At 30.2% G+C, this 27935-nt stretch overlaps 1 protein-coding gene across 1 annotated transcript in view; it reads right to left on the bottom strand.

Moving 5' to 3' along the window:
• LOC144973978 (extracellular matrix organizing protein FRAS1-like) overlaps nucleotides 1-27935 on the bottom strand; it is a 99409-nt gene that overhangs the window by 7155 nt on the left and 64319 nt on the right. The window contains exons 51-65 of the mRNA XM_078916867.1: nucleotides 27698-27867; nucleotides 26478-26601; nucleotides 25322-25533; nucleotides 23933-24080; nucleotides 23448-23653; nucleotides 22477-22633; nucleotides 21357-21557; nucleotides 19262-19449; nucleotides 17566-17649; nucleotides 16326-16562; nucleotides 15685-15906; nucleotides 14997-15138; nucleotides 14629-14788; nucleotides 13758-13946; nucleotides 114-241 (exon numbers count right to left, since the gene is read on the bottom strand). Of these exons, the coding sequence (XP_078772993.1) occupies nucleotides 114-241; nucleotides 13758-13946; nucleotides 14629-14788; nucleotides 14997-15138; nucleotides 15685-15906; nucleotides 16326-16562; nucleotides 17566-17649; nucleotides 19262-19449; nucleotides 21357-21557; nucleotides 22477-22633; nucleotides 23448-23653; nucleotides 23933-24080; nucleotides 25322-25533; nucleotides 26478-26601; nucleotides 27698-27867 (2568 nt within the window). The remainder of the gene's footprint in view (nucleotides 1-113; nucleotides 242-13757; nucleotides 13947-14628; nucleotides 14789-14996; nucleotides 15139-15684; nucleotides 15907-16325; nucleotides 16563-17565; nucleotides 17650-19261; nucleotides 19450-21356; nucleotides 21558-22476; nucleotides 22634-23447; nucleotides 23654-23932; nucleotides 24081-25321; nucleotides 25534-26477; nucleotides 26602-27697; nucleotides 27868-27935) is intronic.

The raw sequence follows: 27935 nt of genomic DNA, 5'->3' as shown, positions 1-27935 counted from the left end.
CAAATGGCATACTTTCATTTAAAGATGAAAGGTATGTTTATAACGGACATAATATCATAATATTTGCTTGTCCTGATATTCATAAATATGTATATGTCATGATTTATCCATACCTCGAAATTTGGTCTGTGTCCTGAATTCAATGACAAGTTTCCCATCCTCTTCAATCAAGATTCGAACTATCTGCAACCTTCCCTCTTGCCGCTCTTCTGTCTCCAAACCACTTGACCACATCACAGTGCTAACAGAAATTGAGAGAGAGTAGAGAGAGAGAGAGAGAGAGAGAGAAAGAGAGAGAGAGAGAGAGAGAGAGATGGCAATGTTGTGAACTTTTTTGTCAAGCGCATACTATCTCTAGATAACTAATGGACAAATGAAAAGATGCGTTTTGTCTATTTCAGGTTTGCCCATCTTAAGAATTTAATAGAGACTGTTAGTCACTAATACAGGGACTGCAGATTTGAAAATAAATATCAGAGATATATATAGGTGACGCCTCCAGCGCACTTTGGAAATTTCATCGAAATTCACTCGTCCTTTCAGTCCTCCTTCATTTCGATGAAATTTCCAAAAGTGTGCTGGACCACTCCTTCGTCGCTTCGCTCCTCAGTCGTTCACGTCACCTATATATATCTCTGCTCCCTATAAATTGTATAAATTTTTAAAATCTTAAACTACTTACTTAGTAGTCAAGTAGGACCCCTCAGGGACTAAGAAAGAAAAAAATAAAAAAATATAAAAAAGTAGTGAAGCGGCGATAAAGTCTTCAAGGTGTTGAAGGGATAAAATAAAAAAATAAAAAAAGGAGGAAGCGGCGATAAAGTCTTCAAGGGCTTTAAGGTAGTAAACAATTTATTAGAATTTTAAAAAGTAGTTAAAAAGTTATCAGTAGGGAGATACTAAGACAATGATAAAAGTATAAAAGTAAAATAATAGAGAAGCGGCGATAAAGTCCTCAGGAGGTTGAAGGTATTAAATAATTATTATTTTTAACCTCCTCAGATATGAAGGATCTAAAATTTTAAAATAATTAAACTGTTTACTTATTGAAATTTATCTATTATAAAATGAGTGATCAGAAGTTTAAAGAGTTAATATTCCATAAGATTGTTGAAACTAGTAGTATAGATGTTATATTAAAATCTATTGATATAAAAGAATATCCAGTTAAAATAGTTCTATCTATAAAGTGTTTATTTAATAGACCTACTGACAATCTAGCAACAGAAAGATATTATAATCATCCTTCAACTATTATTAAAACAGAGAATAATAAATCTTCTTACTATAGGCAAGTTAGAAAAGAATTTGATAAATGGTTAAGTGAAGTTCAATTAGCAGGAAGTGGGTTTGTATTTAAAAAGATATTAAACGGTATAATAAAAATTCATAAAACTAAAGCATTAAATGGTTCTAGTTATATACCTTTAAAGTTTAGATCTTCATCAATAATAAATATTAAAAACAAAGATAATAAATGTTTTCTATATTGTCTATTAGCTAAGTTATATCCAGTTGATAGAGATCCTCAAAGACCAAGTAAATATAAAGAATACTTAGATGAAATAAATATGGAAGGAATAAAATATCCAGTATCCTTCTCTGATATTCCTAAAGTAGAAAAACAAAATAAATCCTTATCTATTAATGTATTTGGATTAAACGATATATCTAGAAAAAGTTATATCTATCCTATATATATTTCAAATTATAAGAAAAGAGAAGAAGTAATAGATTTATTATATATTGAAAATCATTATATACTAATAAAAGATTTAAATAAATATATGTATGATCCTAAAAATAGTAATTCTAAAATAATATGCCGTAGATGTCTATCACTTCATAGAAACGATAAAGCTTTAGATAATCATTTAGAAATCTGTGAAAAGAATACACCAGCTAGAGAAATAATGTCTTTAGAAGATTCTACTGAATTTAGGAATTATCATTTTAAAATTAAAATCCCATTCGTTATCTACTCTGATTTTGAATCAACTAATAAACAATTTAAAGATAAGAATAAAATAGCAAAACAAGAAATAAATAGTTTTGGTTTATATCTTCACTCTGATTATCCTGATATACTTGAATCAGAATATATAACTTATACTGGAGATAAACTATAGAAAAATATATGAAATATTTAATGCTTATATATAAACAAATAGAAGATATCCATAAAAGAAAATCTAAACCGAAATTAACAGAAATAGAAGAAGAAGAGTTTCAAAAGGCTAAAAGTTGCTATATCTGCCTTAAGAAATTTAAAAGTAAAGATGATAAAGTTAGAGAACATAATCATTTATCTAAAAAATATAGAGGAGCTAGTTGTGTAGGTTGCAATAGCAGAGAAGGTAAAACTAATAAACTAATTCCTGTATTATTTCATAACGGTTCTAACTATGATTTCCACTTCTTAATAACTGAATTAATGAAATATCAAAATAAATATTATAAAGTAAAAGTTTTAGCAAAAACAGCAGAGAAATATATATCTATAGATTTTGGTAATTCTAAATTAAAACTTAGATTCTTAGATTCTTATAAATTCTTAGGTAGTAGTTTAGATGGAATAGTTAAATCTTTAAAAGAGTTTCCTATCTTAGATTCTATGATGTTTTATAATGAAGAAGAAGGAATAACTGAAACAAAATATAAAACTGATTTATTAAAAACAAAAGGGATCTATCCATATGAATATATTGATTCAATTGAAAGACTAAAAGAAGAAGAAGAATTACCACCTTTTATTAAAAAAAGATCTATTCAACAAGATAAGAAATTATATAATATTGATAAAAAGAATTTTATGTATAAATATATTTTAAAGTGGTATAACTATAAAAGAGTTTCTCCATGGTATTCTACTTTAAAAAGAAGTGATATAACAGAAGAAGAATATAATAAAGCTATAGAAGTATGGAATTATTATGAATGCAAAACCTATTAGATTATCATAACTTATATCTAAAGACAGATGTGTTATTATTAGCTGATGCCTTCGAGCAGTATAGAACTTTTAATTTAACTAATCATCAAATAGATCCATGCTATACTTATACCAATCCAGGATTAACTTGGCAATGTGGTTTAAAATATACTAAAGTTAAATTAGAAAATTTAAAAGATAAAGAAATGTTTCATCTATTTGAAAACGGAATAAGAGGAGGATTCTCAGGAGTATTAGGAAGAAGATATGTTGAATTAGAAAAACTATTATATCTTGATGCCAATAACTTATATGGATATGCTATGAGTGAACCATTACCAGTATGTGATTTTCAATGGGAAGAAGATTTAAACTATTATAAACATATCCCTAAAGGAAGAGGATGTATTATAGAGTGTGACTTAGAATATTTAAATAAAGATAAAACCAAAAGATATCCTCTAGCTCCAGAACATATTACTCCAACTAAAGAAATGTTATCTGATTATCAATTAAAGTTATTAGGAGATAAACCTTTAGGAGAAAGTAAATTAATGTTAACCCTTAAAGATAAAAGAAATATATAGTTCATCATAGAATCCTTAAAAAGTATATTTCCTTAGGATTAAAAGTTAAAAAGGTTTATAGGATTATATCATTTGAAGAGGAAGCATGGTTAAAACCATATATAGATTTTAATACTGAAAATAGAAAGAAGGCTAAAACAGATTTTGAAAAAGATCTATTTAAGAATTCAAATAATTCCTTCTTTGGTAAGACAATGGAAAACGTTAGAGATAGAAATGATGTTGAGTTATATAATAATGAAGAAATAATTAAAAAGAAACTAAACAATCCTAAATTTAAAGATTCAGTAATATTCAATGATGATTTAGTAGCTATCTTATCTAGAAAAGGAACAGTTAAATTAGATAAGCCTATTTATCTAGGACAAGCGATTCTTGATATATCTAAATTACTAATGTATGAATTCTACTATGATATTATAGAAAAGGTTTGGTCAGATACAGAAATATTATATCAAGACACCGATTCCTTAGTATTTTCTATTAATAGTGAAAATGATATCTATGAAGATATAAAGAATAAAACTCTAACCACTCCATTCCCTAAAGACCATCCTTTATATTTAAATAATGAATCTATCTCTAAAGTATTTGATACTTCTAATTATCCAAAAGATCATTTTCTATATTCAGAGGAAAATAAGAAAGTAGTAGGAAAGTTTAAAGATGAATTAGGTGGAGATAAGATGGAATACTTTCTAGCTTTAAAATCTAAATGTTATACTTATGAGACTAGTAGAAAAGAAGAAATAAAAATAAAAGGAGTTTCTAAGTCTACTATTAAAACAGATATTAGGTCAAACGATCTAAAGTATTCTTTATTTAATAGTATTACTTTATATAATAATAGTTATTGTTTAAATTCTAAGAATCATGAGATATATATGAATAAAATAAAAAAGATATCTATATCTCCTTATGATGATAAAAGGCGTATCTTAGATGATGGAATAAGTACGGAACCATATGAGTAATTAAAAATGAATAAATATAAAATGGAGAATAAAAAATGCGGACGTTGTCTAACGATTAAATCAATAGATAACTTTTATATCTGTAGAACAAGGAGTAAAGATGGTTATAGAAGTACCTGCAAAAATTGCGAATCAGTTTATAAAAAAGCTTATTATCAAAGACACCCAGATAGATTTAAAAAAGCTTATAAAGAGTTTATTGAAAGAAACCCTAATTATCAAAAAGAATATTCAGAGAAGAAAAAGAAGGTTATTGAAAATGAATCTATATAAATGAGTACCAATATAAACGAAGAGAAAAATTGCTCGAGGTGCTTCCAAACTAAACCATTAGATAACTTTCATAAGCACTCCCAAACTAAAGATAAACGAAGACCGGAATGTCGAATTTGTTCCCAAGTATCAAGAAAAAAGTATTATGAAGAAAATAAAGAAAAATTTAAAAATAAATATAATGAATGGAAGAGTAATAATAGGGAGAAGCATTTAGCCTATCAAAAGGAATATAATAAAATAAATCATAAAGTAAAAACTTATTATAGTTGGGGTAAACAAGGAATTAAATTTATAGACTTTAATCACTTTGAAAGAGTCTATAATTATTATATCAATTTAGATGAGTGCGACTTCTGCTCCTCTAAATTTAAATCTACTAGAGATAGAAATATAGAGCATATCCATTTAGAAGTAACAAATAATATAAGAGGAGTAGCCTGCGTTGGGTGTAACCAACAGTTAAAAGTAATAGATAATAAAAAAAGATTTATTATTAGATCTCCATAGATACTTTATTCATCATTATTCTTAAATTCAATTAAATCCATCTTTTCATCTTTACCTTTATAAACTAAAGATAAACCTTCCAGTAACTTCAATTCACTTTTTTAAATAACTGAATACCTCTTAGGAAGAAATACTTTAGTATCATCATCAAAGGTTACTTGAATGCTCTTTCCATATTTAGTTTCAATAATTTTGGCTTCTTCAATTAGATATTCCTTATCAACCTCTAACTCACTAACTTTAGTAAAGGATTTGATATTATTAATTTTATTCAGGAAATCTACTTGAGCCATTTTATAAGAAACATTTTTAATTACCTTCATCAGTCATATCAATTATACTTTCAAAATCAGAATGGTCTATTAATTCATCATCTAAAGCTTTTGATATTTTTATATTTAACTGTTTCCTCTTATGTTTAAAAGATAATAATTTCTTTTCTTCATTACTATTTTTTATTTTAGTTGCAATATTTAAACCATTAAAGAAACTAGCTATAGCAGCAAGAATAGTTACTTCTGGTTGGTTTTTTAAGATAGCACTTAAAGAAGAAGTAATTAAACTAATAAATAATAAAAAAATCTCTGTTCCTTCTATGATATCAATTATCCTTTTAGATTTAATTATTTCTTTTTTAATATTTTCCTTTGCTTCTTTTACTTCATTCTTTCTAAAACTTTCTATATTACTAAATTCTGATATTTTTCTTCCATCCATTTATATAAGATAAATCTTAGATATGTAATAAGAAGATTTATTATTTCTCATATTAACTGTATTCCAAGCAGTTGATTGCCTGTAAGCTATTCTGGGGGTAAATACTCTACTTGTTTGATTATAATTCACTTCAACTATTCCCATCTCCATTCTACCACTTTCCATTATATTATCTAAATATCCAGTTAAAAATGATATTCCATTTCTAATATGAATTAGTCCGCTATTAAATCCATTATATAGAATGTACTCTATTAAGAAGAAGTTATATTTACTTCTATCTATCTCATCTAAAGTAATAGACTCACCTCCTTTTAGTTTTCCATCATAAACTTTTAAGATTCTATCATTAATCAAACCCTTAAGAATATTTGATTCTCCAGCAACTTCAAAGTTTATTTTATCATCAACATATTTTTTATTAGTTGAATCACTATCTTCTATAGGATCAGCTATATTAGTAATTTTATTATTATTCATATTCAAATCACCTGTCATTGGAATATTTCCATCTCTAAAACTTCTAAAATTATTATTAGCTATATTTAAAGCTTGAGTAGATTTATTAATAGCTTCTCGATCAACATATAATTTATTAGCAGCATCATTATCTTCAGTAGGAGCAGCTAGATTAGTAATTTTATTATTATTCATGTTTATCTCTCCTTTAGATAAACCCTTTTCAATATAATCATCGTTTTTAATATCATTAGTGTTTTTAGAAATAGTAAGATTATATCTTCCAAATATATCCATTTTTTAAGAATAATTTTTAAATTAAAAAAGTAAAGGAGATAATTTATTTTTATACTTTCCAGTTTCCTTCTTCTTAGATAAATCAATAGTTAGAAAACCGAAATCTTCATTCCAGATCTTAGAACATAACTTCCTGAATTCATTATAATCAAAATCATCCCATGCACAATCTTGATGAATAAAACTTAAACTTCTTTTATCTTGAGGAAATAAAATAATTAGATTAGCATTCTCTCTTATAGTCTGTCTAGGTAACCTAAAATAATTCTGAGAGATATAAAAACAATCAATATTAGAATGTCTCCCTCTAGTATAATAATTTTCGCATACTTTTTGTTTTTCTCCTATAACATCATCAAATATAATTAGATTCTTATTTATTCTTGAAATATCTCTAGGATCTAAAATATCTTCATCATTATCAAAGAAACTAACTTTTATTTCAGGATTATATATTCCATTAGATTTTAAATGATTAATAATACTATTTAATTCTAAATCATTTTGAACTTGAAAAAGCCTTAGCACTACGTCTTTAGGAAATTCTTCTAATCTTTTTAATAGTTCATATTCTTCTTGAAATAGGGATTTACCATAAACCATTAAATTATCATAATCTAATAAATTATTTTTCAATAATAGATTCATTAAAAGATTAGTTTTACCACATCCCGATTTACCAACGATAATTCCTCTAATACTATTAGGTAGTTCAGGATTATTTTTTCTTATTACTTTCTTTTTACTCGATAAATTTTCAATATCCATTTTTATTTAATAATATTGAATCTCTTACCTGTAGATTCAAGGGTTATATTAACGTCTGAGATTAGAGTTCCATAGGCTGTTACTGCCGTTCCTGGTGTTCTATTAAATTTAGCTTTTACTTTAATATCAATATTAGAAATATTAGTTCTGTCTTCATGTTTAGAGACGTCTACTACGAATACTGGGAATAGATTTTTAAAAGATAACATACTGATACTATTAGCTTCATCAGTATCATAAAACTTTCTTTTAAAATCGTATGTCTCTTTAAAGATTCTAGAATATTTATTATTTTGGAAATCAACCTCTAGATCTTGATTAGGATATCTTCTTGTGTTTAACTCAACGTGAATTTCTTCTAGTTCTAGATTGTTGAAGTTTGATTTAGAATTTAATTCAGATTCCTTTTGAAATCCAATAATAAGATATCTAGGTTTCCCTGTAGTATTTTGAAAGCTCCAATCTAATCTATTTGAATTTTCCATTAGAGCATAAGTTTGAGTAAACCTTCCTCTGAATAGAATATCGATAACTGATTTATTTTCAATAGATTTATAAAGTTTATTTTCTTCTTCTAGAGATGGTTTAATAATTGGAATATATAGAGATGTTTTATTTAAAGTGATTTTAAAGTCTTCTTTATTCGTTCCTTCTTTAACTTGAATGAAATCGTTATTGATTACTCTTTTAAGTCTAATTAGTTGTTTCACTCCATAAAGAATTTTATTATAGTCTTCCATAAATCCGAAAATATGTTTTAGGGGAACGTTAAAAGAAAACTTTTTAAAGTTAGATCTTAAAGTCATAGAATCGTTTTCTTTATTATCATCATAAGCCAAATCAGGGAGCCAACACATACTTAAACCTTCTATAGCTGATTGAGCTGGAGAATATTTAAGCATTCCCATCATCGTAGTGGTTTGTCCAGGATTATTAATATTTTCTACTTCTTGTCCATTCAAATAATAAGTGATATTAGAAATAGATACATCATAGAATTATTTATCAAGGCTACATCGTTTTTATCTGCATCAGTAAAATCCCCAGCTTTCTTAGCTAGTTCTCCTTCAAAGTATAGATAACCTTCAGAAGGAAGGGTGATAAGATCTTGCTGTTGAATAACAATATCGATATTACCTGCATTGTTTAGATTATTATTAGAATCTACTGGAAAGAATTCGAAATATTCGAACTCTCTAATACTACCATCTTCAAATAAGTTTGATTCATCTACGTTAAATATTTCTCTAGAATTTATAGCTGCCATTTTATAAAGGATAATTATTTGATAAATTTGATTGATGTTCCTTTAAAAATATTTTCTACTTTCTTCATTGGAATTGTTTTTTCTTTAGAATTAGTAACCATTGTTTTATTAGTTTCTTTATTCCCAATAAGAATTAATAATTCTTTCAGTTCCCTTATTAGCTGCTGTTTTAATTGCTGCCTCTGCTGCTGATGGAGCTAGTTTCTTTGATGTTTCTGAAAAGATCGCAGAAATTATAGAATCCATTAGACCTTTACCTTTCTTCTTCTTTCTTTCTTTTTTGATCAGCATTTTATAAAGAAAAAAATTGTTTAGTTAATTTTATAAATTTATCTTTACTTAGTTTATTTGTTTCATATAAATATTTTAGAATATCTGATATTTCATTTATGACTCCTGTATTCCCAGCTTTATTAGAAGCTAATAGAAGTTTTAATCTTTTTAATAAATAATCAGGATCTTTAATAATACCATCTCCTTCATATTCTTCAATAATAGGAATTCCTCTTTCTATTTGATTTAACTCTTCTAATTCTTTATCAAAATCTATAGGTTGAATTTTTTCTTCTTTAATTTGTTTATATATCTTATAATCTTTACTACTAAATCCTCCACTACCTTTTCCTCCATCAAAGAAATTTAAAGAGGTTGCTAAATCAAAGTAAATATTTTTATCTTCTTCTGAAAGATTATAATAATTTATATTTTTATCTCTGGAGACTAATTTATATAGATTTTCATTCATAGGAAAAATTTTATCTTGAATAACTATATTATCTCCTAAAAATTTAATAGGAGTATTTCTTAAATAAACTTGATCATCGATTAATCTTAAGAATGGATTTAAATTATCTACTTTACTTTTAGCTAAATATTTAGCTCCTATAGGTCCTGGTGAAATTGATAAGATATTAACTGCTTTTGATTTTAACTCTTTTAATGCTTTTCTATTCTCTTCTCCTTCTTTCTTTAAAGCATCTATTATTGGTTGTTGTTGTTTTTCTAGTTCTAGCTGAGAATAGAAATCTCTAGTTTTATCGTTAATAGAATCGTTTAATAATTTCTTTTTTAATCTTATATTTTCTCTTATTATTTGATCCATTTTTATAGTAAGTAATTTATTAAAGAAATAAAATCTTTTAATGTCTTAGGTTTAGAATTAATTATAAAGACGCATAGGTGACCGCATATAACACTGTTATCTGGTTGAACGATCATATTAGAATAATAGATACCTTTATAACTTTTATCTTTTTTAAAATAATTAATCATCTCTATTGGAGGAACTAAACCGTAAGAATCAAAATATAATATTAAAGTTCCTTTCTTTATCCAACAAGTCCAGTGGGTTCCATTGTTATCTGAAGTATCTAAATTTAATACTCCTGATTCTATTTTACTTGGGGTATCTAATTCATCTCTCATAAAACATCCTTTAAAGTTAGGATCTTTAATCATATTGATTATATCTAAGTTTGATAAACTTTTATAGAATATTGGATTCATTTTATATATCTAAAATAAAGCCCCTAGAAGGGGGAGAGATTTTAAAAAATCAAATAATCCATCTCCTTTCTTAAGATATAAACCTTCACCATTATAAAACCCATCTCTAGTTAGATTATGTTTCCCCCTATAAGGTTTTAGAATTAGTCCTTCTCCATGGGATTCTATTTGACAAACACATCCACCTTTTTTAAGATATAGACCGTTACCTAATAGTTTAGATACTCCAGTTGATACAGCTCCAGTTAAAGCTCCAATTCCTAATGCTGGTAAAACTTTACTAGCTACCATTGGTAAAGCTCTACTACCTAAAGCTGCAAGTGCTCCTAAGAAACCCCCGTGTTTAATATTGAATTCTTGTTGTGTTTTTGAGATGTTTAGTTTAACACCCTTTTTATTATCAATAGCTTTTTTAATTTTATTTAGTTGAGTATTAGTAAGGTAAACCTCATCGTTTCCTTCAGTCATTAAATCTTCATAAGTAAAGACAAGAGATATCTTATCAGTAGAGTTTTGAATCTTTTTCTTTTGATGATCTGATACGTTAATCTTGATTCCAGTATAAGCCATTTTTAAAGGAACAATTTTAAGCTTCTCTTAAATGAAATCTTAAATCTACTAATTCGTTTTGATTATTAATTAGATTTCCATCTTGATCAGTTATTCTAATTTTTATATTTGAAATTGGATTAGTGAAAACTGGTAGATATATAGGATTATTTATATTATTAATAATTTTATAACCGAAACCTACATTAGGAAAGAAAGAATAGATAATAGGTTTTTTAGATCCATTAACAGTTGAACCTTCTATTATATCTACTTCTATATTAATTGAATTTATTTTTGTTATTTGAACGTTGTTTTCTGAAACGTTATCATCATTATGTAGTCTATTATTGTTAAACCCTAGAATACTTTTTAAATCATTGTTCATCTCAACCCAATAAATAGGAGCTTTTATTTTTATAATAGATTTTGCTGTTTGGTTATTTGGCTCTAGTAGGAATACATCTTCTTCTAATCCTATAGATGTTAGTTTATTAACTATATAATTATTAATATCTGATATTTCATAAGCTCCCGTAGGAATATTAATTTCTAAAGTTTTAGTTGTGTTATTATCATTTAGATCTACATATCTAATATCTATTTTAGAATTAGTTAAATTAGGAATAGTATTATAAGTGGAAATATAATGAAGAGCTAATTCTAATGGATAATTATAATACATTGAAGGATTAAATCTTAGATTATATTCAGATCCTTTAAAAGAAACGTTAATTAATTGACTAGATTTTGATTGAATTTTTACTTCCATTTCATTAGTTAAAATTTAGATAGTTGTAGTTCTTCTTGATAAAAAGATCCTAATACTTCTTCTCCGCTTAAATCTTTAATTTTATATGTAGTTGGAATAGTAGGCAAAACAGTAACTATTTTAAATATCTCTTTAGTCCAATTAGTTGTATATCCCTTTTCAAATTTATTTTTATATTTAACTATTCTAACCCTATCGTTAATATTAAATTTACTTTCAGTTGGCGAATGCTCTTCTTTAAATACTTTATTATATATTTCTTCTTCGTTTGATTTTTTACTTCCTTCTATTGGTGACATATTAATATTTGAGTGATGGGAATTATTATATTCATTTAATAAATTGTCTAATACATTATAATATTTATTTGAGTTAGTTGCGGTGAAATGCTTATAGATTTTATTTTTCATTGTTTTAATCCATCTTTCTACTACTGTTGATTTCTCTTCATTTTGAGTAGAATATAAAATTATATTATTTTTATCTAATAATTGTTTAAATGATTTATTATAAAACTCCTTACCCGAATCACTCCAAATCTTATTAGGTTTTCTACCTTTATTTAATATAGATTCAAATGCTTTAGTTACTTCTATTCCTGTTTTATTTCTTAATGGAACTATCCAGCCGTATTTACTAAATATATCTATAACCATTAATAGATATTTAATATGTTTATTTTCTTTTGAGAATTGTTGCATATCAGCTAAATCAATAGCCCAAGTATCATCTATATAATAAACTACTACCTTTCTCTTAGGAAATTTCTTTCTTATTGGTTTATGTAGTTCAGAGGCTAATTGTCAATCATTCACTCCTAATCCTAAAGTATGTTTAGCACCAATTAGATTGGTTATTAATCTTCTATCTAACCATTCTTTAAAACCTTTAGTTTTGACAGTTTTTAATTCTTTTAACATGGATCGATCGCAATCATTTTCTATCTTCATTATCTCTATAACATATATCATGTCTCATTGCTATTTCGTCTAATTCATTTATAGGAATTGAATGAGGTAAAGGCTTATCATTTGAATCTAGTCTTTTGTCTAGTTTAGTTCCGGGGCCTGCGAAATTGTATCCTGGTAAATGAAATTCAAAAGGTAAATCAGTCCAACCACTCCCTTTTATAAATCGATTTTTCTTTGACGAACAAATAATGCATTCACCTTTCAATCTATTATCTACCTGTTGAATGTTTTTAGTTTTGGTTCGTTGCCGACACTTCAGACAATATATCTCTTCCATTTTATTAGATATTATATCTGCTTGGATTCAATTTGACAACGCGTAAACAAATGCTTGGATTCAATTTGACAACGCGTAAACAAATGCTTGGTTTCAATTTGGCAACGGATAAACAAATGCTTGGTTTCAATTTGGCAACGGATAAACATTTTAAAATTTTAGATCCTTCATATCTGAGGGGGCTAAAAATAATAATTATTTAATACCTTCAACCTCCTGAGGACTTTATCGCCGCTTCTCTATTATTTTACTTTTATACTTTTATCATTGTCTTAGTATCTCCCTACTGATAACTTTTTAACTACTTTTTAAAATTCTAATAAATTGTTTACTACCTTAAAGCCCTTGAAGACTTTATCGCCGCTTCCTCCTTTTTTTATTTTTTTATTTTATCCCTTCAACACCGTGAAGACTTTATCGCCGCTTCACTACTTTTTTATATTTTTATATTTTTACTTTCTTAGTCCCTGAGGGGTCCTACTTGACTACTAAGTAAGTAGTTTAAGATTTTAAAAATTTATACAATTTATAGGGAGCAGAGATATATATAGGTGACGTGAACGACTGAGGAGCGAAGCGACGAAGGAGTGGTCCAGCACACTTTTGGAAATTTCATCGAAATGAAGGAGGACTGAAAGGACGAGTGAATTTCGATGAAATTTCCAAAGTGCGCTGGAGGCGTCACCTATATATATCTCTCTAATATCTAACCTTTCATTTTTTTAAAATGATCTGAAATCGATATAAAGTACACATATGAAAGTATACCCGATGTAGAGTAAAAAGTGATAATTTTGCTCTTGCTATAAGAATTTATAAACAGTCTTAAAGAGATAGAAACAAGCACAGTCATTGGGAAAATACATTATTGAAAACACACCAAGGGGGTTTATTTTACCTATAATAAAAGGAGAATTCCATATCAGAATGGTGTTCCATGGAACTCCATCCCTTTGGTGCTGTCACAAATACATAAGATACGTAGAGTGGTACACGCACAGTTAAATGGGTTGTGGACTCATCTTTGACCTGAAAATCTGATAAGATATGACCCCCACAAAGGTCAACCAGTTCTGTCATGTGATACCTTTAAGATTTGAAAACAAAATATGAAAAGTTGAAATTTCAAAAACGCTTTGTAGCATTATGCAGAGTTGGAATAGAGATTTATGTTTTGTCAGTAATATAAAAAATGAAAAAAGTAATAAAACGAAACGAATCGATTTACACCCTGTGTAATTTGAGCCATTTTGAAATAGTTTCCTATTATATTCAAAGCGGGAAATTCTACAAGTTTTTTTTCCCTAGAATATCTAAATAATCAACAAGATATGGCTCACATGCCAAGTAGTTGCTAACTTAACATCTCACAGGTGTACATTTCGATCATTAGAGCAACGTGACCCCTATGCATTTAAATGGAGTGACCTGCTCTATCATAAAATTATTTACAACATGAGGAAGGTTATTGTTTGACTTCAATTTTCTAAGATTGATTTGCACCAGGTGGAGAAAATCTGATCTAACGCAAATATTCTAATGAATATATTTCTTCCTTTTGATTTTATTACTCCAGTCTCTGTTAGAGGTCATACTTGCAGGACAGTGTTGTTACCAAATTTAAATAAGTGTAGAGGTTTTGTAACAAAATGTCTATCGCAAATGTATTGTAAAAAGGACAAAATCATAAGTGATGTAAAAATTAATTACTCATTTTTGTAATATGTATCACTTAGTTCAACATAAATGATAAAAGAATGAATGGGTACCATGCATCAAATTGCCATTTGCATGACTTGAGATTAAGATGTTTGTACAATTGAAGGGTCTCTTTGGACCTCAAGAGTTCATCAAATTGGTGAGGGAAATCCATCCCAGGTCCGTATAATACCATTCTATCCTCGTCTTCCATGCCTAGAAATGTTTTACCTGTTTGGAGTTGAAAACACAAAAAGACATACGCATTAGATCAAGTCTGACACCATATTCTAACATAATCCAAACTATTACGAATGCAATTCTTATAACTAGCTGCCAAATCTTTATTGGTTGAATATAATATCTAGAAAATATTCCTGCCATGTGAAAAATATAAAATGAAAACACACAATAGAAGACGGGACAATAATATTCTTACCAAGCATTGGCTGTATCTCGTCCTTGAAAATAATATTAGAACAAATATGTTGCTGTCGGTATAAAGAGTTTGACAGGAGCAGTCGCAGATTATGTAGAGGGTGGGTGGAGATGAGTGGGAGCATTCCATCTTGGTGAGGAATCTATTAGAATAAAGTAAACATAATTTATATGGGTGATATGTATTTTAGGTTTGAAACGAAGCACCACGACAAGATAATCAATTGTCAGTTAATAGAATTAGAGACCACAATACTGCTTACACAAATTGCTTGTAGTATTTTCTTTCCTTGAATTGTTTCTTATTTAACGAATTTCATATATTTAATATTTTTAATCATTAGGAATTCAAGTTAAAGTTTACAATACAATGTTTTATGGAATATATAGAACTGATGTATTTTGCAATCAATCATGGCCAACTACAACATGTCATTTTTGGGGACTGTGGGAAAAGGGGGTGGGGGACCAACCGCTTCATCTTAGATTGGAAATTACTTCAAATATGGACAAAGATTTAAATGACATTTGGCTTTATAAGGATTTGTGATATTATAGGAGGAGGAGGGTGAGGAGGAGAAGGAGGAAGAGGAGGAGGACGACGACGACGGCGATTAAGACGAAGAAGAAGAAGAGTAGGAGGAGGATGAAAAGAAGAGAAAGATGTGATAATGGTGTAATGTTCTTGCCTGAATAGATATATGAAGTGTGTTAGGATGCGCATCATCTCCAGGTTCCACATACTTTAGCCTTGCAAGGAATGACTGTGCTTGGAATGTGTTAAAACGGTTGCTAGATGGGATAGAAGGTGCTTTGCAGATGGGGTTGGTATGTCCAATAGTAACCGGGAGTGATTTGATAGGCACACCTGGGTGGCCATTTTCATGGAGTGGTTGAGTTACACAACGTATCTGAAGAAAATGCCGATAAAAAAACCGGACACGCCATTAAAAAGCCCAAATAAATAAAATTTAAATATTATCAGAACCATACAAAGTACAGGAATCAAACCAGACAAATTTACAATACAATTTCTGTTAGTTTTGTTACTCGCTTTGATATCAAACTATTAAAAATATATGCGCTTGATGGAAATGGATTGAAGAAAGATTTAGTGATACTAAGCTGCTTGAAAATGTGTATGGTTTTTGTTATTGGCTGAAAAGGGCTATTTGAGCCCAAAAAGTTCCGTGTTTTTCGAACCTGCTATATCCAATTTTTTTCATTCAGAAGATTGAAAAGTAAAGCGTTGTTAACTCACTCTAAAGAATTATCTGAAATATATTGAAGAAAGATTTAGCAGACTGAAGAGTAAAGAATAATAACTCACTCTAAAAAAAGATCTGAAATGTACACTATCCAGCACCTTCCTGTCTGTGAAAGTAAAAAGTGTCTGATCAGTAATGGTGAAAAAGGGTGAAGAAATACCATCTCCATTTTCTTCACTGCCAACATCTTCAGGGGGTATTGCAACCTCCCACGAATACAGGATTGCTGTCTGATTAATTTTAGAATCTTCACAAATAATTTTGGTTGTTGTGTATGCCGGATGTTGGGGGTCACAGGACTGAAAATAGAAAATGGAATAATACAGATAATCATTAATCTGGATATTATGCAATATGTTCCCAAATGAAAATAAAAGAGTGAAACAGATGTATTTTAGAAACATCTTGGGGCTTATCTAGATGTATCATTCTTTAATGGAAGATTAGACGAACACCTAGTAATACCTGCAAAATGACAAATTATGGAGCAGTCACTTGTGTAAGGTAAATATATGGAAAGATGCTCATGAAAAAGGCAGACAAAGCAAAAAGAGAAATACAACAAAACAAAAAAAAAACAAAAAACAAAAAAAAAAACAAACAAAAACAAACCAACAACATACACACACAAAACAACCTGCCTAAATTAGGGGTCGTGCTACTATTACATGTATGCCCGATAATCAGGAGGTCTGGGGTTCGATCCCCAATCAAGGCTGGCTGATTTATTGGAATGTTGTTTTTTTTTGGACATTTTTTCTGCTTTGTCTGATATTGTTAAATACATACAGAACCCCTTTCAAATCAGATACATTTTGTGACTTAGATTCAGCATGATGTATTATCAATAAAATGTTCTAAGCTTTTTTTGGATTATCAAAATGGTCTGTTCTAGCCAAAAGACTAAAGAATATACAAGTGATTTGAACAAAGCCACCCAAATATCACTTTATGTTTAAACCAAATAGCCCTCAATACTTGAATTTCTCATAAAAACAATTATTAAGCATTCTTTTAATTTGCCAATCAATAATTTACAAATTCCACGCCTATTGTATATTTATAATTTCTTTCTAAAGTCCGGAATGGACTTTTTAAATCTTGACGATATTTTTTGCCTTTAAACTGTTTCGGCTTTCCCACCGTTAACTTTGATTTCAACACTCCCTAATTAAGAAACTAAATAATTCAACACGTTAATTTATACAACCCTTTTTTCATCTTTTATAATGAGCGCCAAATACCCATCTGAAACATTTCTTTTCTGATGTTAGAGTATCCAAGATTGCAAAATGACCTTACACTGATGCAAACTACAGGGTATCCAGGTGATGGGTTGATTTTCATTCCATTTAATACGTTCCCATAATGCAGTAAAGACACAACCTGTTATGTAAGAAGCATAATAGATTAAAAATTAGAGTAACAAAAGATATGAATATTAATATGGCATGTTTCCTTTACCCCCTAAAAGGTTATACAGGATGCATCAACAACAGCTTATCATCAACATCACCCTTATATCAACATCAATCCAATGTTCTGATGTTTTTATTATTTATTTAATATTAGTAACCAATTACCAATTAAACTATGATTGACATCATAACTTTACTGAGAAGGAAACAATTGATCTATGGCAAATAAATGTGGGGTAGCGTGGCTCAGCAGTATAATCTTTGTTTCGTACCCAAAAGGTAATGACTTCAACTACCCACCTAACTGTGGCCTTGAGTAACTACACTCGCATAGAACACTGTGCGGCGTTGAAGTGCAGCTGACGCCTTGGATTATTCCAGTCTTCACTGGGCATAATATATCTTAAAGACAAATTTCCCCTCTTGAGAAGAATAAAGGGAAAGTTATTGATCTATTTTTGTTTATCATTTAAAATAACAAAAGATTTCAACTAATGGTGTCCAGTGCAGGGAAAAGCGACAGCTACAAAATGAGAGACTATTGATATCTCTCATACCAATAATTGTCAATAAAGTTGTCAGAGGAATACGTAAAACAATGCTAACATTTTTTATAGCAGTGTGCAAGTCTCCATTTGTACAATAGTTGCTAATATCATTAAAATGCCTAGTTTATCAAGAAAATGGAAATGGAATTTTGCACAACATAATTAAACTAATGCCTTGTTTGCTGTTTAAAGCCCAAGCTGAAGATGAAAATTTACAGCAGGATCCCTAACATACAAAAATCTGACACGATAACTGATTTATTTATTCCAATTAATTAGAACCAGCAATTTCACAAGCTTCTTCAATATCGGCCAATCTGCCATCCCAGGGTGTTGCACATGACATAAAGTGACCAAATCAAAAACCAGGATCAGCCTTCATCATCCTGAAAAGGACCAGATCAACAAACATTGAAAATGTAAGCCATCAACACCGAATTGAAAGCCATTCTTTCTTGGCTAAAAAACAAGGAGAATAACCTAGGCACAACAAACCATTTAGATGGCTGGAGAGAATAACCAACAAAGAGTTGTGGGAAGAGGCAAATCAGGAATCAGACCTGTCTTAGAAGAGGGGATGGATTGGTCACATTCTCCAAAAGCCAATAATTAACCTTAACATACAGACTTTCAAGTGTAATCCACAAGGAAAGAGAAGAAGAAGGACAAGGTAAATAGCTAGAGAATTCAATTACGGAGGAAATCGAGAGATTTCAAATTATGACGAAAGAACTAGAGAGGATGTCTCAAGAGAGAGTTGGATTCAGAATAACTTATTGATGGGAATGGACGTAGTGTTGTAGGGCTACATTTCTCTTTGGTTTTCCTACATATATGGTAGTTCTGTATATTACCAACAAGAAGCTTATATCGACATTTTATTGTCATAAAGTCGATCTTGATACAACAATCTTACACTTAAACCTGACTGCGAGACAGGTGTGCTTCCATAGCGACACCATATAAATGGGATGAGTTTATGTGACTTTTATCATAACAAAAACAAAATGGAAAGCGATTAACACATCTTACCACAGGTGGAGTAGGAAGTGCCAAACTGCCAGATACCTCATTATCTCGAATAGTTATTGTAGCAACATTTAGATTGCCAATCCTTGTTCCTGTTGATACTTCTGGCCCTAGCTGTGCACTGAATGACTCATGCCATTCTAAAGCAGTGTTGTAAAGGACATCAACGGCAAACTCTAGCTTTCTCTGGCCTAGTATAAATTAATAAAATGGTAGTTAATCTCAAACCATGTTTACATGGTGCTATGTCTACATTATTGATATATTTATACATTCAAATACCATGCTTTATTTCCACTTTTTATCAACCTGGGTTGGCTATGTGCAATCCTTCACAATCTATTTTCAAAATTCTAGTTACATCACAAATCGGTTATTACAACTCTACTTTACTTTCATGTCCAATTTTTATAGCATTGCTTGTAACAGCTGTATATTTTATGGATATTTTATCTTATTTTATTATATTTGATGTTTATTTTGTTTTGATTAGCTACGTATTTTCATCAATTAGTTCATGGCAGTGTATAAATCTGTGCTAATATAACGATGAATGATGTTTAGCATTATGATAATTTCAATTCAGGATCAATAAAGTATATCTTATATCTTATCTTATCTTAAAGCAATTTGACAATGTTGAAGTGTTTAATTGATGTAATGAAACAATAATAATAATAATAATAATAATAATAATAATAATAATAATAATAATAATAATAATAATAATGATAATAATAATAATAATAATAATAATAATAATAATAATAATAATAATAATAATAATAATAATAATAATAATAATAATAATAATAATAATAATAATAATAATAATAATAATAATAATAATAATTAAAAAAAAAAATAATAATAATAATAATGATGATAATAATAATAATAATAATAATAATAATAATAATAATAATATAATAATAATAATAATATAATAATAATAATAATAATAATAATAATAATAATAAAACAATAGTAAAATAATAATAGAATGATAATAATAATAGTAATAATAACAACAACAACAACAACAACAACAAAATAATAATAATAATAATAATAATAATAATAATAATAATAATAATAATAATAATATAATAATAATAATAATAATAAATAATAATAATAATAATAATAATAAATAATAATAATAAAATAATAATAATAATAATAATAAAATATAATTATAATAATAATGCGATCTTTATGTCGAGGAAAATGTGGTCCACCTTATTATTCTGGTGTTATATTGGGATGAACCAGATAGGGAAAATGAGTTTAAAGAAACAATGCAAATCTTTTAGCAATTAAAAAATATACACTTAATGTTCTCAATAAATTGCTCCTGATTTTACTTAAAATTTATAACTTAGATTTGAACTGTCGGCGTCTTGATTACCCCGACGTTACACCATGTCGCAAAATGTTTTACTGCTGGACTGACATGCAATTTTAAAAAAATGGAAAACAAACAATTTAAGAAAAATACAAGATGATAACTATTGTTGCAATAATTACGTTTCATCGAAGAAGAATTGATATAATGCCATGCAACTTAGTGCGTTAAATTTGAGAAACATATTTATATTATGATATATCTTTAACAATGAAATTTTTCAGAAATTAAAAATGCGACTTGGCCTGCAAAGGCATGACCACATAACAAGGCATGGACAAATCATGCACATTTGAGAGCATTTAACATTAAGTCTATTATCTTTCCTGCACTCATTTAAAGATGCATGCAAGTCAGCAAAATCCCTAGGTTTTCAAACACCTTACATTAAAACAAAAGATGGATGGGGCATGTCCTACTAATGCCAAACAAAAGCCTTCCATATGTAATACAAACATGGGCAGCCGATATTAATGGGAAGAAAGGAGAGAAACATGGAGGACGACTGAAACGGAGAGAGGCAAAAATGCGTTTACGTCCTGAAGGGAGACCAATACTGCTGTAGCAGCCGATTGAGCAACCTAAAGGTCTGTCCATATGTTTTTCCTATTGCCCTATTTTCCACGAGGCAAGATGAAAATAAGTAAGATAAGAACAATGAACAAGACAGAGAAACATGATGGCATTTACCTGGTCGAAAGTGCAGGATTAAAGACTTTGCATTATAGTCAACTCCAGATACAGCAGATCCATCTCTGGTGCTGCACCGTACCCAAGCTGTGCCATTTACAGCTCCTAGTCGTAAGACCTTCAATGTCACTGTGCCCAACTGATCCATTACGCTTGGTTCATTTATACTGTATGATGCTTCGTCAAAAATTATTCTGGGTTCTTTGGAAAATAATGCAAATCGTGCAAAAATTATATCAGAGTACTTTAGAGATTATATATATATGTAAATGTGTGTGTATGAGTGTGTACTACGACGGAGAAACGTTGTCCTAAACATTTTACACCCGAGTACGGTGAGAGAATGTAAGTAAAAGCCTTTTCCAAAGAGTCAACATTGCGCCACTCAAAGTAGGACTCGAACCTTGGACCTACCAATCCGAATGTAAGTGTCATACCACAAGAGAACAAAGCCGAAAATCACGGCCATTGATATCATGTCCAAGTTATTCAATTTTAATTTTAGCCTTTACATTATTTCCAACTTCATTATTCCATGGTCTGACAGCTTTGAGACTTTGCTTCATCAAAGCTTTTAAAAGTACCAATGTAAAGCATTGACTCTTTGCAAAATATCGTTTGATTTTACTCCGACCCGACACTTATTACGTTTAAATGCGATATAACTCGTGCTTTTACAAAAGCCCAAGTAGCATTGTTGTTGAAGCTCCCATGGAATATTATGGGTTGTAGTAAAATCCAAACTAAACAAAACAAGATGTTATAATTTAAGATTTATTTTTTTCAAAATCGAGCATTTATATAGCGCAGCATCCACTAAACGTGCTCAAAGCGCTTTACAAGGAGTCCCTAGCCAACAGCAACATTTAACAAGTAGGACGAGGCATGACGCCTGTTAGGCGATTTGACATTTTTTCCGACAGAGACAACGTTGTTTACGACCAGGTACGACAAGAGAATGTGAGAAAAGGGCGTTTTCCAAAGTCGCAACTATGTGCCGCACAGAGCCACCGGATTCGAACGCTGGACCGTATTTCTACGAATCTGTCGTAGAACTAGGCAGGTCTGGGGTAAAGTGAGTCTAGTTAGCAACTAATATCACTGTAAGCAACTAACTAACCGTCATCGTAATCTGTTATTGAGATGACAGCCGTGTGTAAATCACCAAGGACAGCGCCGCTATTGTTGCTTCCATCGGGATGACCAAGCTTTACAAGAAACACCTCATCTTTTTCATAGGAGGTGTCATCCAAAATATCCACTAGGCATGACTTCACCTTTTGCAAAAAGGAGGAATACGTATAGGGTTATAATAGAAATTTGATCAAATACACAAAATCGAAGGGCTAGAGCTCAGCTGGTCGCACGTTTGGATAAGAAAACATTGCACATTTGATTACTTGTTATTTTTACACACATTCGCAGTTACACATAAACTATAGTTAGATAGTCCAGTATACGTGATAGGGTAATTTACATGAAATCAAAAGGACTCTCAGGGAATTTCGGTTTTTAAATTTTAATCTCTCCAATCGTCCATGTCCTTTAAAAAAATCGAAAGTAAATTTATGAATTTTAATCTCTTAACACAGTGCTGTATAATTTTTTAAAAATATTTTATAATGTCAATCTCTTAATTTACTGGTCATCTAAGGAAACAATAGTTTCGTAAAATCTACAAATACTTCTTTTTCTTTTCCTCCTCCTCCTCCTCCTCCTCCTCCTCCTCCTCCTCCTCCTCCTTTCCTCTTCTTTCTCGCCGTCGTCGTCGTCGTCCACCCTCACCTCCTCCTTCTCATCCTCCTCCTTCTTATTCTTCCTCGTCTTCTTCTTCTTCTTCTTCTTCTTCTTCTCCTCTTCTTTTCTTCTCTCTTCTTCTTCTTCTCTCTCTCTTCTTCTTCTTCTTCTTCTTCTTCTTTCTTCTTCACTTACCCTCTTTCTTCTTCTTCTCCCCCCCCCCCCCCCCCACTTGAAATAAATTGCAATACATACTAAATCTTAGTCTACATAGTCTCTCAAGTGCAAGCGGTAAATTAAACAAATTACTCATTGCTCTGAAATTTGTTGCAATGTAACTATCAATCAAATTACCTTTTCACCAGGCTTGAAGTAAACACGTGATTCATTTGTCAATGTCCTCTCCAAATAATCAACATCTACTTCTGCTGTCTTTTGCCTCGTATAGCAAACAACTGAAGATGCCAAAGTTATGTCCCCCTGCCTTACTATTGAAATGTTTACGGTTTTGTTATTTTCATTAACCGTATATCTCTCTTGGGCAAAAGTCATCCGTGGAACTGAAAAATAATCCAAGAAAATTTCTCCAATTTCAAAAGGTTTTTTTTGTATAATATCTAGTCAAAATGAATCAATATGGGTTTTTTACATTCTTATAAAACGTTTTTGTCCATCTATAACGGCAGTGGCTTCTATTGGTCATGCTGCATAGTCATGACGATCGGATAATGACACTGTTGTACCATCTATTTATAATTGAAAGCAGGCTAACAGATTATAACATACTGCTAAAGGAACATAGATACAATAATCTCAGTTTTATATTCATTTTATCTTACCGTCAAGAGCATCGTCATAAATGACCACAGTAGCTTGTATCGGCTGTTTCAGGTTGCTTCCAATGGCAGAACTTAAAAACACGTAGAACGTTTCATTAACTTCCAGTCTGGGCTCAAATTCATCATCGAGCAAAGTCAAAGGACAATACTGAGGATTGCAGTGAAGATACAAATATTATGCATAAATGTTTAATCATTACTACCTAAGCTGACATTTCAAAACAGTAATTAATATAGTTGACAATTGTTTTTATAATCATCAATCACTTCATTGCTCATTTTTAAACAAATTAAAAAAAACATTTCCCCAATTATGTAATCTAAGTACATTTTTCATATTAGCCACTTAAAGTACAGAATCAGTGGGGACCACAGATTGTGGTGGGGACTAAATTCTGGGAAAGTATTGCAGTCGTCAAAGAATATGCTCTAATAAATTAAATAGAGCTAAAGAGACAATCTGAGGGATAATTGCAGAATCATGATCACCAATGTCTGCCGCACACAAAGAACTACTTAATGATGATGATGATGATGATGATGATGATCATGATCATGATGCTTATGATGATGATGATGATGATGATGATGATGATGATGATGATGATGATGATCATCATCATCATCATCATCATCATCATCAGCAGCATCAGCATCATCATCATCATCTTGGTGATGCTGATAATGAATGGGTTATAAGAAAGGATGCCAATAGTCTTCAACAGTCGTATTGTCACTTCCTTCCTAATGACGTATGGTAACTTAGTAACACTGGCTCTAAACTATCGGAACAATGGCGGACGCCGTATGAAATATTTCCCCGGCGAGCTTAAACGCGTATCCAGAGGGAAAAAAACCCATCAATTTGATCATGTATTGACTTTTACACATTCTGATCACAAGGCATATGAAAAGGGAATGAAAAGGTCTAGCCAGCATGAAGAATAAAAAGTAATGATTTTCTTTGTTTAGAACCAAGATGGCTGCCGTTGCCGGGCGCGTGACATCAGACTATTGAATCCAATTATAACAATAACTTAGAAAGAATGTCTCTTCAATAAGGGAGTAAATTAAGCAAATTATTTGTCGCTTCACAGACAGGGAAAATCGAGAAAAAGATTAGAAACAGATAATGGATGGTGTTGACTTTTACTTAGATGGCCAATATATTGTTTCATGCTGTAATTTATCACAATATTGTTTTCTCTGTAAAAATGGTGCCTTCTCAAGAGACGTAATCCCAGAAATTGCATCAATTTACAAAGTGTAAAAAACACGATAAGATTAACTTAAAATAAAATGACCGATTAGAGAACTGGCGAAAAGGTCAAGACTGGCAAAATTTGACAGATGCAAGTAAAACAAATATATATGTGTCAATATGTGTACCTGCACAGACTGATCAGGACCAAAGATTATTTTAGTTGAGGTAGGGACGTAATCCTGGCCAGGTCTTGCCGAATGCGTTGGGGACAGGCGAGTAGCACACCATACGATAGAGGTATGAGATAAATCAGCTCCCTCCCTCACAATGGCCAAGTCTACTAAACCACTGTCCTCTGGGTAGGCGTATTCCTCTTGTTGTAAGAAGATGAACGATTCTATATTTAAGAATATATTATTTGATAAATACATTGTAGAAGTGTAAAGATATGACAATGGATGATAAAAATCATAAGCGTTCATATATGGCATCCATCAAATGGGTGCAAATCCCTAAACAAGAAGCCTACAGCCAACAGCAACATTGAACATGTATGAAGAGACATGATATCTGAAAAGTGCTATCACAGTATATTTCAACAGAGACAACGCTGTAACTAACCAGGAACGTATTTATACATGAGTGTGCTGAGAGAATGTGAGCCTTTTGCTAGGACTCCAGTTTGGACTGCCTGCATCAAACCAGGAACCTACAGGTCTGAAGGCAAGTTTTATACTGCAAATCACAAAGCCATAGACGTATATTTAAATAAAACTGTTTGATGCGGTAACTAAAGGACAATAACCATTTTAGAATATATGATGATATGTATGCATTATGTATCTAATTATAATGTCAAGCAATTTATAGCTCATTGTTCATTGATAGCAGGGAACAATTTAAAAAGAGTCAACACAGTAAAATAAGTTTTCTCTCTTATGATTAATACATCACCTTGTCTCTCTAAGTCTAAGACAGTAAATTACACCAAATGCACTGAGTGAAAAAAGTAAAAGGGTGAACACGGGAATATATTAATGTGCGAGAGAGGTTTTACAAGATTAGAATATGAAGGATAATTAAGAAAAAAAGAGACTAATTACTGCTGTCATATCTTATAATTTAATTACGTATTGTGTAATTTCCGTTGTCTATTACTTGAATCATATATTACTTGTATGTTTGTATAATCTTCTTTTTATTATTTTTGTCTTAGTTATCTTACTTTACTCATAAGGGATTGATTCATAGAGGATTATTTAGAAATTGTCCAATGCCATATATGTTATCTAAATGTGTTTATGTCATAATGGCCTTATGATAAAACCAAGAAAAGCTCACCGTCATTTGGTCCTTCAATAACAACGATAAGAGTATGTATTGCCCCCAGGGTAGCAGGAAGACTCGGTTGTGAAAGTTTAATCTCAAACTGTTCCATGGACTCATACTCATTATCATCCACTAGCTATCAAAATAGAAGAAAAAATGTGTGCATTTTTATTTTTATTTTTGAGATTACGCACTAAAAATGTGACCCACTGTCTTATTTTGGTGTTTTGTCATGAGGTGAACCGACCAGTAATTGGATTTATAATTATAATAATCACAACTAAAAGATTTGATTTACTTGTAGTTTAAAAGACTGTTTTGTGGGCTGAGGATTGACCTGTTCTATCACCACATTTCTTCAAATGGAGAAAAATTGAGATTTTTGTTGTTTATAACTATATTAACTTCAGCCACTCTTGTGTATATAAACTTTGAACCAACTTCCCGATTAACATTTCTTTGGGTCAGAAAAAGGCCTTTAAAATCTGACTGTAATGCATGTAATGTCTCAAAATATTCCAAAAATATAGATAGTTAATCCTCAGCCCACGAAAAAACATGTTCTCCTCATATAAAAACACAATTTGAGCTCAAAGTCTAAATTAGGATTTAATGTCAGCATCCTCTTTATTCACAAAATACCAGATTCATATTATGGGTCACAAATTTGATACAGATTTTATACTAACATGCAGAAATATTTTTAAAACAATAGTAAATTAAATAACAGCGAAACCAAACGAAAAAGAAAATAAGAAGGTAAAGGTAATTGAAAATATTCTGATACTAGGTATCAACTTCCTTAACAAATAGTTTGTTGAATCCTGCCTAACTCCAATACTAGGTATCAACTTCCTTAACAAATAGTTTGCTGAATCCTGCCTAACTCCAAGGGTTTACAGAATATATACGTATATTGAAATAGAATTTGAAAAACTCATCCTGTCATCATTAATGGGAAAAAACCTTTGAATATAAAGTTTGCCTCTGTAAAATAATTGAAGCATTGTGCCAACATCTAAATTAAAAAGAAAAAAAATTATGTGAGAAAACTTCAACAACAGCAAAAAAAATCAGTTTTGTATAATTTTAGTAAGGTGAAAAAAAGAAAGCAATTCATTTGAAGATACAAAATGTATAAAAGAAGAATACGTGAAAAAGGACCTAAAAGGGAATTTAACTTCAGAGGAAAAGCATATTAACAGACACTAAATTGTCATACTATGCCTTACCTTTACATCACAATTGGCTTTGGAAACTCCAGCAGGAAAAATGATTCTGTAGTTATTGTCCTCTCCTCTTGAAACATAGTCTGAACCGGATTCCAGTCCTTTCAAACTACTTCCGGTGGCACTCAGAGACTGGGTAGAGCATATGACAGATACTGATCTGGTCAAATCCCCTGTAAGATAGTTTCATCGCTCTGAGTAAGTTGTTTCTCTTCATGTATCCATATTGATACAAGATATA

Source organism: Berghia stephanieae, chromosome 5 (assembly GCF_034508935.2).
Source record: "Berghia stephanieae isolate SIO BIC M18660-M18661 chromosome 5, UCSD_Bste_1.3, whole genome shotgun sequence".
Classification (NCBI taxonomy): domain Eukaryota; kingdom Metazoa; phylum Mollusca; class Gastropoda; order Nudibranchia; family Aeolidiidae; genus Berghia; species Berghia stephanieae.
Note: the sequence above shows the minus strand (reverse complement) of the source record. Positions and strands in the feature narration are given on the sequence as shown.